Raw genomic sequence first — 19,640 nt, 5'->3', positions numbered from 1 at the left:
AGTGACAGGTTGTCTGCTCATAGTGTCCTTGGCTTCTCAGTTAGATGATCCACCCCTCCCCCCTCAACAGCGCCAGCCTCTTGCCCAAATATGGTCACTTCTGGCTCCAAAAAAACCAAGATGGCAACGACCGAAATGCTGAACTCAAGGTTTCAAAATGGTAGTCTACAAACCAATTGGTGATGTCGCAGTAGCTATGTCCATTATGTTTTCAGTCTAGGGTTTAAAGGTTCATTCATTCATTCATTCATTTTCCATTTCTGATTATCCTGTTGAGGGTCGCAGGAGGCTGGAGCCTATCCCAGCTGTCATTAGGCGAGAGGCAGGATACACCCTGGAGAGGTTGCCAGACTATCACAGGGCTGACACATAGAGAAAGACGCTCACATTCACAATCTAGTCACCAGTTAACCTGCATGTCTTTGGATTGTGGGAGGAAGCCAGAGTACCTGGAGAAAACCCACGCTGACATGTGGAGAACATGCAAACTCTGCACAGAAGGGCTCCTGCACCCCAGGTTCAAACCAGGAACCCTCTTGCTGTGAGGTGACAATGCCAACCACTGCTCCACCATGCCACCCTAGTTTAAAGGTGAATTATGTAATTAATTCTTGAGAAAGACAGCTGATTATTGAGACTCATTTCCAGGTAATCAAATACCAACACTTTGGGTTGGTAGTTCGGTCCAACTGCCAACCCAAGGTCGTCAGTATTTGACTACCTGGGAGTGAGACTTAACAATCAGCTATCTTTCTCCAAAATTGCACATTGAACCTTTAACCTAAGTCTGCTCTGACAAATGTTTTAAACAGGGCTGACGTAGCAAATCCGTTTTGCACTATTGCACTTCATATCGGTAGTGTAGCAACATGTAGACAATACAGTAGGTAAGTACAAGTAAACAAAACCCCTCATCAGCATTTTGAAGTGACACGCAAATACTTATAGTGTCTTGTTTGTGCTCTGCATGTGCACACCACAGAAACCTCTGAAACAGGAAAACCATGACGGTGACACTGAAGCTGATGAGAGTGAAAAAGTCTACGTGCAGCAAACCAACCCAGAGTGTGACTTTTATCTGTTGTCCAGATGCAACACTCAGCAACTCAGCAACAATATTATTTTACAGTTATTTTTAATATTATTTGCAACCCTGACAGAGAAAAGGATAAACATATTTAACCTAAAAGAAACAACAATTCATACTGTGTTCTTACATCAAGGTTTTGATGCATGTATGACACAGGAAACCGCAGCAGGTACCTCTGTTGAGCACAGCTCTGAAATCAAAGGCTACAAATGAGGACATTTTGAATTGGGCAGGGGAACACTGTAAAAGCAGAGAGCAGGGTTGGCTCTGTGCTCATAAAGTTGTATTGGTTGCTGCACAGTGTCTAAATAAAGTGCTTGTATTGAAGAGAAGAGGTGCAGATCATCTTACCATGCAGGAGAGAGTGAATTAATAAATGTATGTGTGAGTGAGTTGCCTTATGGATCAGTGAGGTCCATACTCATATTTATTACCTATGATTAAAGTATTTACAGAGCAGCCCCAGAATTGAGCTTAAGATCATTTTCACAAGAGTAAAAGATTAAACATAGCCACCAAAATGAGGATTTATTTGTCACAAGCACAGTTAATGACACATTTTCATATGATACTCACTTGTAAAAAGTACATTATCTGTACTGGATACTTGTTTTGTCCGTGTATTGGCTCAACCCCAATAAATATGTGTAAACGTGACAGTTTGTGTAGATAGAGGAGACGAGGTATGACTGTAAGACTCATGCAATACATGTGATGTATGACCACCTCCCTCCTGACCTTGCATGTGAAATTTCAAAGCTGTGTGAAGAAGTGTGTATATTTTACATCCAAAACGTTAATTTTCTGGTATAAAAGTTTTGCTTTTTTTCCCGACCAAGTCTATATTTGTATATGATATTGCTGAAATTAGAATTATGACTAGTCTCTTTGGTAAACTGTGAAGCATATCTAAAACTTTACATACACTATTATTCCAGGGAAAAGCTACATAGCTTCTTTTACTGATGTTTCACCTGTCTGTAAACGCTGTAAACCTACAATCAGCAATTTAGCACATGCTTTCTGGTCATATAATTGTATATACATTGGAAGAACATTTTTCACTGTTTCTCTGAGGCTTCTGAGAATCTTGGGAACCTGATCCACTCATAGCACTCATACCCCTGGAATGACCAGCTCCTTATCCTCTGCTAGCAAATGCCAAAAAATGGCTGTTTTATTTGGAGTGGTGATTGCAAAGAAGTTAATTTTACGAGCCCTGTTCCTACATATGATTTATGGTTAAATTAAATGGCAAACACATTACATCTGGGGAGACTGAGATTCTATAACGAGGATAGAGGTGTTGTGTTTGATGAGTTTTGGCTGATCCTGTGAGTTTATCTATCTCCTTTAACTTTAGCTTATATTGGAGTTATGCTATGTAGCATGTGAAATAGAGTATGGTGAATGTGCTAGGAAAGGTAGTATCGGCACTGTCTCTACCTGGAGCTCGCATGTACAGAGCCTGGGATTGGTTGAAGGTGGCAGTGCTGTTTGGGCTGAGAAAGCCATGTGTAAGTAAGGTAAAGGAGGTTGTTGGGTTGGTGTGGGGAGGGGAGCGGTGAGACCTGGCATTAGGGGAGTGTCTCTGGGACACCAGAGATCACTGTCTAGCCTCCTGGAGGTGTCGTGGGACCAATTAGACGAAACACTGGTGAAAGGAGGTTCCCACCTGATGACCCCAAAGACATGTTAGTTATCACTGCTCACTGGTCTGTATAGTTAAGCCTTGCCATAATAGCTTATCATAGGGCTTAGGAGGTTATTCACTGAGTGCTGATCCTTTTCTAGAGCACAAACTTCTTGTGTTTATTTGAATGAATGGGACCCTGAACTGAACTCTTTCAGACGAAGGCTGAAGCACCTTGCTGTGCCCGTTGAAATGTTTTTCTGATGTCTTTTCTATGCTCTAAAAAAAGCAATACACACATATGTTTAAAAAAAATGTGCGGCATATCTGCTACAGCTCACTAAACACTGTGTGGCAGGGGTGGGGATGGTTGTAACACCTTCTGAAAGTGTTACAACTAACCCCAGTGACAACTAAACACATTTCATCTCTCCTGCTCCTGTTTTCAGCATGTAACGAGAGATGATGAAAATAACTGACAGGGGTGTGTTTGCACAGGTATTAGAGTCTGGATCAGATAAGGTGAAGCAGAGAGAGGCAGTAAGATCTGTACTCAAAGAACTCTCATGCCATGTGACACTGAGCAGATACTGCAAGACATTTTGGGGCTATCAGTGGTCAAAAAGTGCATCTTACATGTACAGGTCAATGAGTTAGACCTTAGTATTTCCTCCTGAGATCCTGTGTCCTCATATGAAGGCATCACATTTTGGGTTTCTTTGACCTTACACTTCATTCTACTTAACTCAGACCTGTTGTCCTTGTTCGTGGACACGTGCCTGTGCCATCTAGTGGTAGTAAGAGCACAATACATTAATCCATGTAAAAACAAGATGGCAGCCATCTCTGTCAAGTCAGTCTGGCTATAATTTTGGCCAATTTAGCAACAGTAAAGCTACAACACTGTTAATTAGGAAGTTTGAAGACATTGGGACTTTAATGTCATCTCACTTTAGGACATTGGGATTTAATTATCGTAGACAATGTTTAGTTTTTTATACTTACAGTATGGGGTCCTACTGATCCCAAATAGCTAGGATAATTTTAAAAAGCACAACAATGACGTGACGTTCACGTTCGTATCTTTAAAAAAATGTCAGGTTTAAACCAGGCTCGGGCTCATAATTACAGTTAAAGGGACGGGCCAGGCTCGGACAGAACATGCATGGGCTGGATTTTTTGGGCCCCATCTAAGCTCTGATGCAAAACTTAAGTGAGTTCTAGGTGCTGAGACAAAAGGGTTACAACTATACACATGTACATGTCAAATAACTTAAAGTCTTCTCTCATGAGCTTGGTCTCCAGCTATGAATATAATCGAGCAAGATGGCGCCCAGCTTGTGGTGCTCAAAGCGCAAAAAACTACATTAGAAAAACTCAACAGCAAAGTCTCTTTCCAGAAACCATGACCAGTAAAGGGAAGCATTCATCTACTCATGGACAAGAGGCTCATGCTCGTGACAGCGAGAGATGTAAACATGAATGGTGTCGTCCTCATCGGAGCTTTAATGTTAGCTAACTCAGTGGTGCTAGGTGAGCTAGCAGTAGATACCCACTTCCTTCTGCTTATAGCAAAGTCTGTGGATTATCTTTGGTAACTGAGTCATGATTTCTGGAAAGAGACATTGCTGTTGAGTTTTTTTAAATGTATTTTTTTTTTTGTTGGTGTTTTGAGCACCACAGGCTGAGTGCCTTCTAGTTCCATGAAATTGAAGAGAGGGCAGACATCTCTACAGCTGATATCTCCAACACTCTGCAACTCACATCAAAACAATCTAGATTGATAAACAGCACTACAGATAAGAGGAAAAATATGTACTTTTGATTTTGGGGTGAACTGTCCCTTTAATGTTATCACTAACTGCTGTGCTTTTCCCTACTATGACGAGTATAAATTTCAGTGAAAAAGTCTCATTAAATTTTCTACAGTTAAGAGACACACATAAAGTTTTTATAAGGTCAAATAAACTGCCATATATACATGACATAAACATGCTGTAAGTGTTCTTGGGCACAGGAGGGTGTGCTGTAAGGCATCTCTGAATCAGCAGAAACAGAAACAACGTCAGTGCCAAAGAATGCCACAGAACCAGTTCCTTCATCCAGTTTGTTTTCTTCCTGTTTGTTGGTAGCTTGTTAAAAAAATCACTGACCTTTCTCGCACATTTTTCCATTAGTGAGTTTGGTGTAGGCAGTGATTCTATCTGATGTGGTCCATCAGATCCCTTACATGATGATAAAGGTAAGAACCCGCTGGTTATCTTTAGACTCAGGACGGAGGACACAAATGAGCAACACTTTCTTATGCTCTGAGAAGACGACATAAGGTTTGTAAAGACATTTTTGTGTGTGTACCTGAAAGGTAAACAAGAGCACAGGGGTGGTATTAGTTGTGAATTAATTTGGGAATTTGATGAAATAATATATGTGTTTAAAGAAGAAATGTAAGAAACGGGAAGGGACATATAAGTTTGACTTCTACCTACTACTTTTCGCACACTTAACTTTGTCTTGTTTGTTTTTTTATTATGTTTTTGTCATAATTTTAGTTTTATTCATTAATATAATGAACAGCAGTAGGTTTTATCCTAATGTTTATGTCTATTGACATCTACTACAATAGTGTACATCAAATTTGGCACAATTACTTTACAGTTTTGTGAAAAAATATTTTCATCATTCAACATAAAAACATGTAAGTATTTAGGTAGTATTACTGATCAGAAGTTGTCAATCAAACCACATTGTTTCCAACCTGAAACTTAAATTAAGTTTCTTCTTCAGAAATAAATCCTGTTTCTCTCTCCAGGCAAACAAACACTTGACTTTGACAACAATTTTTTGTTCACCACTGTTGGATTATTACCGTGACCTGCTCTTCATGACTGCACCTGACCAGTGCCTAAATGAGCTGGACATTATATGTACCACTGTGTTTTACAGTTTTATTACTGTCTGGGGAAACTGCATGCACCACTGTACACTGTATGCAGCTGTTTTATAGCCTTCTCTGTACATCCACAGACTTTTGCATTGGTTGACTTTTATATATAAATCTCTGCTGGGGCTGGTTCCTTCTTATCTGTGTACATACATGTGTAAAACCCCAAATTAATATCACCTGTACTCTCACAGAGTTATACAGATGTTGGTGCCCAAGATTCAAAGTGAACTAGGGAAAAAAGGTTTTAAATACTAATGAACAAAAGGACCTGAAATTGTTGGAGCTGATTACTATAGGGGGATTTAAGTCAGTTTTATAGCACTCTTGATCGATGTGATTGCTTCTAAAATTTTCACCAAAGTCATCATGTAGAAATGTATTTGTCTATATGTGTTTAATGTTGTAATGATGTTTATGCTGCACTTGTGGCCAGGGCGCTCTTGAAAAATTGATTTTTATTCTTTTCACTAGCATGTGAAAAGCCGGCCTCCAGAACACTCCATACATTCAGGTTGATCATGTTTATACTCCTCCTGCAGGTTACCTGGGGATGGGCGGCTCCTCCTCCAAAACACACTTCATCTGGAGGAAGAAAAAGAAGTCGCCTCTGAACAAAGCCTGGCGTCAGCTGAAGGGGGCGCTACCCAATAAGAAACGCAAGAAGAAGATCCCTCGGGCACTGGATAAACTGAACCTGGATAACCTGAAGAAGAAGAAGCGTCTTCAGAGGAAATTCTCTCTGCCTACGGACAAAAAAGAGTTTACATCATCGAAAAGAGTATCTCTTGGTAACATGAGGAAGGAGTCGACAACGTCACTGGGGAGGAAGGAGGACAGAGGAGGGCTGGGGAATGTAGGAGAGCAGATAAAGAAGAGGTTGTCTCTCCCTGTGTGAAGGAAGAAAATGAGAAACTCGATGAAATCAAAAGCAAATTTAGAAAGAAAGAACCTTGAATTTGGCAAAAGATGAGACAAGCTGTCAGTGAACAGGCCACAGGAGAGTCAGAGAGATACATGTATTCAAAATATTTAATGACGTAAATGTCAGTTACTGAGGGCAGATCATCACGACTGAAAATGACACACAGAAAACTGAAACACAGCACTATTCACAATATTAACATAAAACTGTTGTTATATGTTCACCCTAAAGTTTCACATCGCTCACGTGTTCTGTTCATTCTGTCACGTTTAATAAAAAGATTCAACAAGGATTTCGAAACATTAATAACGATAAATGCAAAGCTTGATTTCCCTTTTTTGGTTTTTCTTTCTTTATTTTCTTTTCTTTTTTTGAGTTATCTCTGATGAATGGTAAATATGTTTAAATGCACTAAATACTGTACATGATATCTACAATTACAATGTGATCATAAATAAAGTTTTATATCACAAACACTTTACAAAAGGAGTATTGTGTCACATCAGCACAAGAACAAAAAAGACAGAACAAACTTTGAGTAAGACAGCGTATAGCGTACGGTCTATAACTGCAAAACAAATACGTTTACAATGAGTTTTAACTGGTACTGCATCAGGGAGCAAACAGTTTAAATAGACAGTTATGAGGAAAAGTAAAATCTAGACTTTAATGTGCATCTTAAAGGTCCAGTGTGGGATTGTGGGAGATGTAATATATGTGTTCTTACATGTATAATCACCTGAAAATAAGAATTGTGTTTCGTTACGTTAGAATGATTTATATCTACATAGTGAGTGGATCCTCTTCTACGGAGTTCACCATGGTGCTTTGTCATGTTTCTACTGTAGCCCACAATGGACAAACCAAACCGAATCACTGGCTCTAGATAGGGCCATTCACATCTTTGTGTCCGCCACCGTAGTTAGCAGCCCATCAGTGAAGAGAGCATTGCAACACCACATTTAAATCACCTGGTCTGTTTGTTTTGGACAGGGAGAGACCTCTGCAGGCTCACAGGAAAAACCTCCTGAATGTCTGGATCTTAAGTTATCAGAGAAAAAGGTGAGCACACATTAGCAGGTGCTGGGGCTAGCAGTCTCTCAGACATGTGCCAAACTGCATCAGATAAACACTGCTTTGTCATGTGAAACTGCTTTAGTCAGTGTTTTAGCCGGTTTAAATCACCAGGTCTGTTTCTTTTGGAGAGGAAAAGACCTCTGCAGATAATTCAGCTCCCCTTAAAAACCTCCTGAACAATGAACACTGAGGGAATTCTGATCAGGAGACATTTCAACTAGTTGCAATGAGCAGTCCTCACCACTAGATGTCACCAAATCCCACTAAATCGTACACACTGGACCTTTAACAAGCACATTAGAGGGTGAGTCTTTTCCACTTTAAGTGTGAAGATGTTCAGGTAAAAACTATAAATACACATCTAAAATGTTATCATCCTAAGCCAAGACGATTGAATTAAAAGCTTTAAATTCTAACTTAGGCTTTATTAATGCTTATAAAGTATTAATAAAGCCTTTGAGATCGGTAATAAGCCATTTATAAGAGTAACTAATGAGCTGCTAAGTTGGGAAATTACATTTGGTTGGCCTTCATCCTCTTTAAGGATATTTAGCTGTCTTTTTAGTGAGATCTTTATCTCGAGGATTATTAAAAAGCGAGCCATTAAAGGGTCCAGAGTTTCTATCTTAATAGTAAATCATCAGTTACACATGGATAGTAAATCCCTGATTGAGGGTTATTTCAGTGCAATAGTCTATCAGGTCTTCAGTTAAATAACCTTTACGACTATAAAATCAAATATAACATTCATGCCACTACTGACACTAACAGTAATAAGAAACTTGTACCAAGCCGTTGTGACAATTATAAAAGAAACAACAAAAAACTAGACCCACAAACAGCTCAGAACCAAACGTGTACCAGCTCAGAGAGCCACGACGACGAGACAGTGGCTGAATATGACAGCTGCAGTAAATGTTAAGTTGGTAATTAATGGATTTTGGTCTGGATGCTCTGCAGCTCTCAATCAGAGAGGGTTTCCTGCATGAATTAAAGAACTTGTTGAACACAGTGCAGGTTATTTTTCATAACCTGCCAACACAGATGCTGCTGCTAATATCAACATGTTACTAATCAATATCTATCAACCATTAACAAACCCCTTTATAAAGTCAAGTTTAGGGTCGGCCTGGTCACCTCCATGAGCTTCAGTGGCCTTTTACTACACATTGTGTCTTAAAGGAAACTCCGTAATTTTCAGCCTGGACCCTACCTTCCCATGGTTTTTTATTTAAGTGACAAACGGGGACAATAATCTTTAAAATAGGTCCAGTATTGAACCAGAGCGCTGCAGATGGTAGCGGCAAAACAGGCTGCGATGTAACCACATGGGGCACGTTGTCAGTTTACATCCAATAAAGGTGCTTGTTTTTGCCACAAACAGGCTCAGATTATTATTATGAGTGCCTTACATCATGAAGAGAACCCTAAAAACAAATGAAACATTTCCCCTTGATTGTTTGCTTGTTCAAGTCTGTTTTGTGTCTCACTAAAGGAGAGGTTCTGAAATCTCTGACTCTTGTGACATGACACTGAAAACCTTTTAGATAAGAGTAAGATACACTTTCAGTGCTCAGACACAACAAACTACCGCCGCCACTCCTCTCTCTGAATCTTACTCCTGTTTCCACCATTTTCTTCCTGCAACAAGTCGCCTCTCATGAGATTTCACACCGAGACTTCCCTTTTAGCAAGACTGGAACTAACGACAAGTGTGGAAAAACGTTTCATTTCTCTGTAGGGTTCTTTCCATAATGTTGTAAGACAGTCATAATAACGATGTGAGCATGTTAGTGGCAGAGACAAGCACTCTGAATGGATGTAAACTGACAGGAAACACCTGCCCGGGTGGTTTATTTGCAGCCTGTTTTGCTGCTGCCAGCTGCAGCTCTATTTAAATACTGAACGGGTTTCAAATATTGTTATTATGTGTCATGAGTCACTCCACATAAATACATAGAAAAAGCGTACAGCTTGAAGAAATTCAGAGTTCCTCTTTACGTACAAAATGAACCCTGGTATCATCAGATGTCCACTGATTCCATATACACTGCCAGTTTATTAGGCACACCTTGCTTAAAGTAATGCAACAAACCCTGCCCTCATAAAGGTCATAATGTTCAGGTCTGTCTAAACTGTTTGGGAAAGGTGTAGATTCTGTGTTGCATTTAACCAACAAGTGGTATAATTTTGTCCACCACATCCAGCTCACAGACATCTCTGTAGGACGCAGTACAAAACATCTTTCTAAAACAGTTTCAACAAAAACTGAACAGAGACTGCATTAGCTTTAGACTGATTCAACAAATAAACTCACATATACAAGAATCCATCACAAGGATATGACAGAGCACATTTATCTGCTTGGCGACTCTCCACACACTTAAAGTCATTTCTTCCATGCGCTGCCAGCATGTTCCAGTTGTTCAGTGGCCACCTTCTACCATCATCTGTTTAGGGTCAACTGGCAGATCTCATTTATGTCTCAACAGGAAATGGGCTCTCCAGTGTTCCACCATGTTGTTTAAATGATCCAGTATGAAAGGCTTTGCGGTCTTGTGTCTGCTGAAGGTTGTTAATGGAGCACAAATGAGCCACTTGCTTCCAGTTGAATTAGAAGATTCGTTCACCATCACGTTGGCCGACTGAGATTAGAAGTTAACGATTCTTCTTTGCTCTGCAGACACACACCATTGTCTGCTGGTAGCAGAGGTATAAATCAATTTGGTTTTGAAAGAATAAACAGTTTTTTGACCCCGACCAGACGGTCTGCTGGCTGAGGAAAAACAGGTCTTAAGGCTTGTTTATGCCAGCAGAGATAGTGTCAAGTGTGTGTCTGCATGACTCGAGTGTGTTGAATGTTCCTCGTTGTTTGAGTTCATTCAGGTTTCTGAAGGGGCAGGGACGTCTTCTGATTCGTCCCGGATGAGAAGTGCACCGTTGCTCTCTGTTGGCTCGGCAATACGAGACTTATAGTTCTACAGACAGAAAGACAGATGAGAATATGAGGCCGAGATTTGAATGAGATAAAGGGATCAGGAGAGGGGAAAGGAAAATAAGGAATGGGGATTAGGTGCAGCAGAAAGTAACAGGAAGTGAAAGAGAAAGAGAAGAAAATGGGTTAGTCATGTCCAAACTAGCAAAAAGAACAAAACAAGCTGAGAGAAAGTGAGACATTGAAAACAGGTTTATGAGTAGTTTCCACAGTTTGACTTCAAATCAAATGTAAATGATTACAAAGAAGCACTCACGCTGACACGCAAAGCAGGCAGACAGACATGACCAAACAATCACAGATGTAGGCAGATTTATGCATTTATTTATAACACTTTTAACAATGTTTTTACAAAAATAAACCCAAAGCAATATGAAAATGTTTCTGACATTTCTGCCTGCAACATAATATCAATTGCAGGCCTATAATATGAAAATAAGTATCAACATGTTGATTTATCTGAAATCTAAAGACAAAGAATATGCTTTGAATGTAATATTATGCCTTTAATATCCTCTTGTAATGGTAGTCCCTTTAAGAGTACTTGCTGATGATTTGCTATTACCCATAAATGTCCAACTTCCTTCTCAATTGCGTGAGTCACTGACATATTTTATCGACAACACACAAGAGAGGGCAAATGCTAATTTCTCCAAACCATCTCACTAATGCCTCCCTCCCCTCAGGCCTCCTCTCCTCTTCTTCTCTATCTTAATGTCACTAATGAAAAAAATATGTAAAACAGTGTGTCTGTGAATCAGTGCACACGCTCATATGCATGTGCACACACATACACTTGCAGCGCTAGCACTTCCTGCTAGCACCAATAACATGCGGCATGCGTGTGTATGAGTGACAGAGTGCATGTCTCCAACATACACACATACCAGAGTAACAAGTCAGAGGAAATGTGGCAAGGAGCATGACCCACTCTAACCACCAGCACACATCTGGACTGGTTTAAGACTGTACAGCACGAGCACGCCATCCAACACACACAAACTAGCAAACAGCACAGAGAACATGGAAATGTTGTGCTCTCTATAAACTAAGTCACAATTGCATAAGACATCAGGGTAATTCCGAAAAAGAAATCTGTTTATAGTAAAAAGCAGAGTCACCACTTATGCCTCCTTTTATTTGAAGAGTTAGATCAAGGTCACTCCTTGATGTTTTGCTGAATTTTGCTTTATGGACTGTGACATTCTGGCTGGGCAATGCAACTATATTGTGTCTAAACTCTGAGTGTGTGATGGGACACTTTATTAGAATATTAGCACACAGACATATTTCATTTTATAGAGAAATTATTAACAAACAAAGACCAATAGTGGCCAAAACAGCCTGTCAGAAATTACTAATCATCCTATTAGCTGAAACTGTGACACACTGTGTCTGGTTGAGTGAGTGTACAGGCAAATTGGGGATGTTAAGAGCTGGAGAGACACTGTGAGCAAGAGTTGGAGGGGTTGGGAGTGCACAGAGCAAAGAAACACAGAGGGCAAATCATTGTGCACTTATGTGAATGACTACAAACACAGGCACACACAAAAATATTGAGCATAAAAGTAGGGCTACTCCTGAGAGTCAAAGATTTGAATCATCGGCTGGAGACCCTTACTTGACTGAGAATCTTCAAATCAAGCCGTATTATTTTTGTCAGTCAGTGTGCAGTGTATTTCTGGGGATGTTTGGACCCTTGATTTAGCTGCATGGTGAACGCTCCACACTTTGACACTGCTCTTTTGGTACAGCTATGGAAAGACCCACGGTGAGTCTGAATGAGACAGAGGAAGGTTCCCCCGAGGAAAAGACGCCTTGCCCAGTCAGGCTCCAATATTCCGTTATCCTCTGCCTTTGGCTTAGCGCACAAGTATACTGGCTGTGTGGCCAAACGTACGCGTACATAGTGTGCTGCGCCTGTGTGTATACTTGCCGCAACACAGTTGTTTGTCGACGCAGCCAAAACGCCTGATACTGGTGGTCTCCGCTAGGGGCAGACCACAGCACTCAGACACAGAGGTCACGAAAAGTGAAGAAGGCGGTGACACTGTATTTCCGGATGTAGTAGGCTATACACAACGCCCGACAGCCTTTCTTCAGAACTATTGTCCGCCATTGTGATGACCTCCGACCTCACATTCACGGTCTCTAGAGGTCTACTTCGCACGAGTGCCTCTTGTGTTCATGTCAATATTGGATCTCACACATGCGTCATGTTACCTCGCGTCAAAGTGAGCGGTCTACGCGCCATGTATGTTAATGCTTCTGCATTAACATACATTCAAACAGGAAACACAAAGGGACCCATTTAGAAGCTGTTTCCTATTTAAACCACTGTCTTCCTGTGCTCAGTATGAGCCTGATGAAACTGTAAGCGAAACGCGTTGCTCTATTAAATTCTCGATCCTCTTTCTCAGTCCTGTCTTGTGTGCGGTACGTAGCCACAATATATGTGGTTTTTTCTTTACACGTTTGTACTTTTGCCACAGTACCAGCACCTTGACTTCAGCTGTGCATGGGCATTTTTCCATTTTTGGACCCATTTAGAATGTTTATGTTGTCCAGTTTGACACAGTCTCTGGCTTTTGTTGGATATCTAGTGTCTGCAAAAAAATTGTTGCACACTTCCCAATTCATCAGAAGAGCAGTTAGCATGCATTAGCTCAGAGGGCTAACCTGTCTTATTTCCTTTATTATGTAAATGTCACTGTCACCCTGAATGTCCAGCTTAACCCTGTTCAAACTCTCAAACTTTAGACAGAAAAACAGGGAACCAATTGTCGAATATTTGTGTTGAACTGCCAAATCCAATTCAACTGACATAATTCTGAGTCTTAGTTTGTTAAGCCGCACGAGTGCTGACGAGGACCAGAGGGTGGGCGCACATTACACCAGTTTTAAAATTGCTGCATTGGCTCCCCGTGTGTTTCAGGATCGATTTTAAGGTTCTTTTATTAGTTTTTAAATGTCTTAACGATCTTGGGCACCCTCGCGGATCCTGAGGTCCTCCGGCACCAGCCTTTTAACTGTTTCAAAAGTTAGAACAAAAACCCACGGGGAGGCTGCATTCAGCCATCATGGCCCTCACTTGTGGAATAGCCTGCCAGAGAGCATCAGGACTGCAGAGATTGTTGATGTGTTTAAAAGGAGGCTCAAGACTCACCTTATTAGTTTGGCTTTTAACTGATTTCTTTTACTCTTTTAATTCTTATATGTTATTTTAATTTCTAATGCTTTTAAATGATTTATTTTTAAATCTTTATGCATTTTATTATTATTAAGTTTCTAAATCTTCATTTAGGACGTCGTCCTGGAGATCCCTCAGGTCCGGAGGACTGGGGGGCTCTGCACCATGTGTGGAGTCCACCCCAGTCTATCTGGGTCGGGGTGGTCTCTGTGGTGGTGCTCCCTGTGGCCGTAGGCTGTGACATCTCTCAGTGTGTCACAGCCTAGGTGGTTCTTTCCTCACCTGGTTCCTCAGTGCCCAGCCATGTTATTGACTATATTGACTGTGTGTGTGTGTGTGTGTGTGTGTGTGTGTGTGTGTGTGTGTGTGTTTATATGTGGGGGGGGGAGGGGTGNTAAAATAAACAATAATTTCACTACAAAATGTTACTTTTTTGGGTGAAAACATGCTAAAATGTCCCATCCAGTGTTCAGAATTAAGACACAAATGTGATGCCACACAGATGAAGGTAAGGGGAAACAAAACCTACAGCACTCAACAAATGACATAAAGAGTGTGTGGAGGGGGTGCCTGTATTATGTTTAACTCCAACAAATACGAATATAAATTTTGCACACCTGAATCAAATGAAATTTTCTTTCAGTTTCTATCTAAAAAGAGAGTAATGGTGAGTGATCCAATAAGACTTTGAGTGAGGACACCTGCTTCACCTCACGCAGCCACTTGATTCACCTGTTGGTTATAAATTGACTGATACTGTTGGTGACATTTGCAAACCTGGCGCAAAGTACAGGTCACAGTTCTGAAATGGTTTTCACATACAACACTGTGACACCGTCTGTCGCTTACTGCAATGCACAGTGCTGTATAAAAAATGGTATGTATTTTATAGGCAACACAGAGCTCAACAAAGTGTGTTCACACCACAGCAGGCTGAAGCACTGCAACATCGATCAACAGTTATTCTCTGACACAAGTGAACACAGTGACAGTGCAGAACAACAGAGCTAATATTCAGAGGTTTTATATTCAGCACAGTGTTACTGTTGTCCATCATGTGCACACACACACACAGAGCGACTGGAAAGCAAAAGCATGTTTGTTTATATTTGTCATAGCAGTGAATTTAAGCAGGACAGACAAGAAGTTGAAGTGTAATGACGTCACACTTTTAGTGCATACGACTTTAAATACAAACTCATATTTGGTTGTGTTTCTGCAGATGTAAGTCTAATATTCAACCAATCCTCCACCGTGTTCATCAGTTAGTCACTAAATGTCTCTGCCTGCTGTTCGGTGCTGAGCAGGTTTCGTACAGTGAATTTTGGGATCTTTTTCGCACTATGAAAACGACACTATGACCGGACAGATGAGCTAAAACTCACTTTAAGCTCCATAAAGCTGAGGGGAGCTGCAGATTCAGGTGATAATTCTCTTTAGGTCCATCAGCAGCTCCTATGTTTTCACAATTTCATCTGCTACACTGTTCTTGTAAAAATATCACTTATAGCTGCTTGAAGTGGACCAAGGCTTTTTTGTTGTTGTTTTTTAAGACCTGTTAAGGTACTGAGTGGTTTAGTTAAAGCTGTTTTCAAATCTGATTTGCACCTGGATGTTTTTCAAATCATGATCCACATTGTGTTTAATATTAAAGGTCCAGTGTGCAGGATTTAGTGGCATCTAGCGGTGAGGTTGCGGTAGGAGAACTACAACCATGGCTGACGTGAAAAAACACATATGGGCCTATCTTGAGCCTTTGGTTTGGTTTGGTTTGTCCGTTGAGGGAAGATATAAACGACTCATTCTCAGGTAATGAAAACACAATGATTCTTGGTTTCATGTGATTATAAACTAAAAAACAGTTATGAATATTATATTTCATTCTGCCAATAGATGCCTGTAAATCCTACACACTTGACCTTTAAACCATTATTTAATGATCCGATTTTTTGGTGAGAAAAGCAAAATAAAAAAAAATAAAAAACTGAGATGCATCAGTTGTCAAGTCGACCAAAGTGTCAGTTCGTCATATCTCCTAAACTGTTTGTGGTGGTTGTCATGGTCGTACTGTGTGTGGTGAACAGATATTCATAGTCATCTGTCAACAGGCAGTGTGGTTTCAGGGCTTTGTTATAAACAGTTCTTAGTGCGAGTGGTTGTTTTGTTTGTGACTGCTGTCATCGACTCCGTTGCTGTCGGACAGTACCTCGTGCTCCAGGGTGTTAAAGTGAACTCCAGAGGTGCTCTTGCGGTCGCGGCCCCGAAGGCAGCACATGATCTGCCTGAAGGTCCTCCTCATGTCTTTGTCCCTGAAGCAGTAGATGATGGGGTTGACGAAGGAGTTGCACTCGGCCAGCACCAGGAAGTACTTCTCGTATCGCAGCACCTTGCACGAGTCGCAGCCCAGGCCGTCGAGCAGCAGTATGACCAGGCCAGGCGTCCAGCATAACACAAAACAGCCTGTAGGGGGAGGGAGAGGGAGAGCAAGGGTACACAAGGTCATCAGAAAACTTGTAATAACACTGGAAATAAAATAAAAAATAAAAGGTGTGGATAGTGACAGATAAAATAGGAGGAAAGAAAATTACCAGACTGCAGACAGAGTTTTAAAGAATGTGAAGAAATGGGGGGCTAACTAAGGGAGACAGGGAATGTACTGTAAATTCCTCTGTAGACAATGCACACACACACACACACACACACACACACACACACCAGAAACATAGCATGTCAGCATGAGGACTGGGTTTAGTCTGTATGATCAGATTTCATTATCATAATACTCGATTAGGCAGCTCAGGAATTCATTATGTGCACACACTCGCAGCATGTTCAGCACTAACACATGTACATGTACGAGCTGGAGACGGAAATGTGAATATGATGTGGTAACACACACTCGCACGCATGACGAGTAATGCATTCCTAAGCCCCTGACCTCAACTGTCACAACTCAACGCTTAACCTCAAACCTTTATGTTTAACCAAGTCTGAACTCTAGAACCACAACGTGAAGACATGAAAACAGCCAGAATATCACCGCCTTAAAAAATGTCCTCACTTTCAAGGTCATAACTCACGCTGGTCCTTGTAAACAGTGAAGTAAAAGATTACACACCTCACACACTCTCAGTGGTGTCTTACGGACAGGGGAGAAGCTGTTTTCTGTCACAGTAACTAAACTATGCAGCTCCCTGTCAGGGCATGCTCAGGGTTTTTACTTGCCCTCGCCGCATGCCAGAGGTGCTGATTCTCGGCTGCTGAGCGACGGCAGAAAGAAGTGTAACTTTTTTAAAACTTTGAGGAATTTAATCGAAAGTTCAAAATGTGAGAGCAGAAGAAGGGGAGGCTGGGAAAGAGAGCAGAGGAGCAAGGGAGCATGGTCAGTTCAGCAGAAAACAAGAGGAATCGGCGGGAGAAGGAGGGAAGGAGTGAATGTGTGGGGGGGAGTAGAGTCTCGTTTAACAAGTACAGACAGGCAAAGAGGAGCCTGCATGGCAGCCTGTGTGTTTAAGAGTCTGACAGTGTTTGTCGTTTTGTTCTGTGAGGATTCAGGCGTGTGTTTCCCTGAAAACTGTCTTGTACAATGAGCAAAATGAGTAATATGTACATGTGGTATTTATGTGGGGGTGAGTAATTAAAGGCCCTGAAAACCAACTTTCAATCAGTCTCTCCTGCATGATATATTATCTGGAGGGATTTCTGTGTTTTGTCAGTGCTTTTCTTGCAGCTTTAATGTAAGTGGAGCTCTGCCAGGTGTTTCCATGCAGCACTGAGAGACATGTGTCAGTCAATTTCACCAAACCACAAAACCACATCTGCACACTCTGTTTTCTGTTCAGTTTCTGAGCATTAAAGGTGCAGTCTGCGATTCTAATCCAACACTTTCTTTTTCAAATTCAACAAAAATCTCCTCAGGGTCCACGAGCTCTCCACTCTGTGTGTGCGCCGATAAACAATCCAGTGTTCATAAACTGGATCTGCAAATAAGAAACAAACATCGAGTCCCTTTGTTTCAGTCTGTGTTCCATCTCTGAATTTCAAGTTTTTTGTGGGTCCGTGAACGCAGCGCAGGCCGAGCTCAGCAGCAGTTGGTTACTAATTGATGTGTCGATCAACTCAGAGCTGATCGGATCAGATTGATGGATGAGAGGAGCAGCTGCTGCGAGTGAATGTGAACTTTTAGACCCAGCAGATGAACAGTTAGTGTCTGCCTGGAGTGTGTTCAGTGCTCTGACAGCGTGGTGCTATTACATATTCCTACAGCGCTCCTAATGAACCGTCCAAAAATAGAAATTGTATTTGTGGCAGGTGATGTTTTAATGGTAGTGGGCTGCCACAAATAAATGAATGTGTGGGAAACCCTGGGTTCAGAGCAAGCTGCACAACACTATGCCATCTACTCTCCCATGTCCTCCACGTCCTCAGCCATGAGGAGCAGAGCTATGCCATGATAGTACTGAAACATAAATAACAACGGAGATATAACTGGAGCCACTGAGGGAGCGCTGACAGAAGGGGTGTATTTGTTTGGGTGTTGAGGTCAAATAACATCAATCTTTCTCCAGAACTGCTGACTCCAACTTTAATTTATGAATACAGATGGTTTTTTCCAACTCAAGGAGGATAATTACAATATTCACTGGTGTAGAAAACCACGTTTTTAGGTGCTTGAAGGCGAATCACATTGAGGTGATTACTTACAAATGGAGAAGGTCACTGAATTTTATGACCCCAAACACCCAAAACGTGTTGTGGCTCCTGCTGGGAACCTACCACCGTTTACAGTAAACAAGGCCCTCCTGCCATGAGGTCACCACAAAGTCTTACTGGCAGGAGCATAGATTGAAAAATCTTGACTGAACAAACCCAAGAATCACACCAAACACACACAGATAGATTTTACCTGTTGAAGGTCTCAGAACTAAAACTGTGATAATAAAGTAGGTACTGTGTGTAGGAGGCTTTGGTTTCTTCAGTAATGCAAAGTAGAAAAATAAATGAGGAGAAAATGCAACTGAGATGCTGAACATTCAACAGATTCCCTAAAAGAAATGATATAATCACGTGGCCTGAGTGAAGTAGGTTGTATTATACAGTATATCCATGCATTGATGACGACTGCATTGATTCATAGGGTTGGTGGATAATGCTTAAAATATATACATTTTTCACCATTAAAAATTTGGTTTGTTTATTTGTTTCAACGTGTTTTAGTTAGTTGACAACTTATTCTAAGAAGGTGGTCAAAATCAAAACATTTTAGTAGGACTGAATAAAAAGAATAAGTTAGAATATCAAATAAAGTAATTTGATCATCACTAAATATCACCACAACTTTTGGATAAATATTAAGTTGTTTCAGCTTGATTAAGCTTTTCAATGTCAAAACAAATCATGTTGGTTGTACTAAAACTTGATAATGCCAGAGTTGGAACTACTTAAAAAAATTTTGCATGCATCTTTTTATGTTAAACCAGTAGATTCTGCGTTACAGTGTGTTAGATGTGATGGAAAAAGTTGTTGTTTTTTGTTGGTCTAATAAGTCTTTCCAAGGTCAACAATGAACTTAAAGGGCCAGTGTGTAAAATGGATTCAAAACAGTGACATCAGTGGTCAAATTCTAGATTGCAGGGCTCACTCGCTCACCCCTCCTGTCAGGTAAATGACGGTGGCCTCGTAGGGACAAAAAGCCTTGCGCAGACACGAGTTTTTCAGGAGTAGGTCTATCTAGCGACGAGGTGAATATTTATTTAGAAATCTAAACCATGTTACGATATTGTAATGAA

The 19,640-nt window shown here is 40.9% G+C and overlaps 1 protein-coding gene across 2 annotated transcripts in view; it reads right to left on the bottom strand.

Annotated features, from left to right (window-relative positions):
* Positions 1-10,505: 10,505 nt before the first annotated feature.
* The window catches only part of lpar2b (lysophosphatidic acid receptor 2b), a 26,566-nt gene continuing 17,431 nt past the window's right edge, over positions 10,506-19,640 (bottom strand). Inside the window, exons 4-5 of one of the 2 annotated variants that reach the window (XM_050044522.1) lie at positions 16,058-16,311; positions 10,506-10,644 (exon numbers count right to left, since the gene is read on the bottom strand). In XM_050044522.1, the coding sequence (XP_049900479.1) occupies positions 10,549-10,644; positions 16,058-16,311 (350 nt within the window). In that variant the 3' untranslated portion in view covers positions 10,506-10,548. Of the gene's footprint in view, positions 10,645-16,057; positions 16,312-19,640 lie in introns of those variants that run through there. The other variant, XM_050044523.1, reaches the window with a different exon arrangement.

Source organism: Epinephelus moara, chromosome 5 (genome assembly GCF_006386435.1).
Source record: "Epinephelus moara isolate mb chromosome 5, YSFRI_EMoa_1.0, whole genome shotgun sequence".
Classification (NCBI taxonomy): domain Eukaryota; kingdom Metazoa; phylum Chordata; class Actinopteri; order Perciformes; family Serranidae; genus Epinephelus; species Epinephelus moara.
The sequence above is the reverse complement of the archived record's forward strand: the minus strand, read 5'-3'. Positions and strand labels throughout refer to the sequence as shown.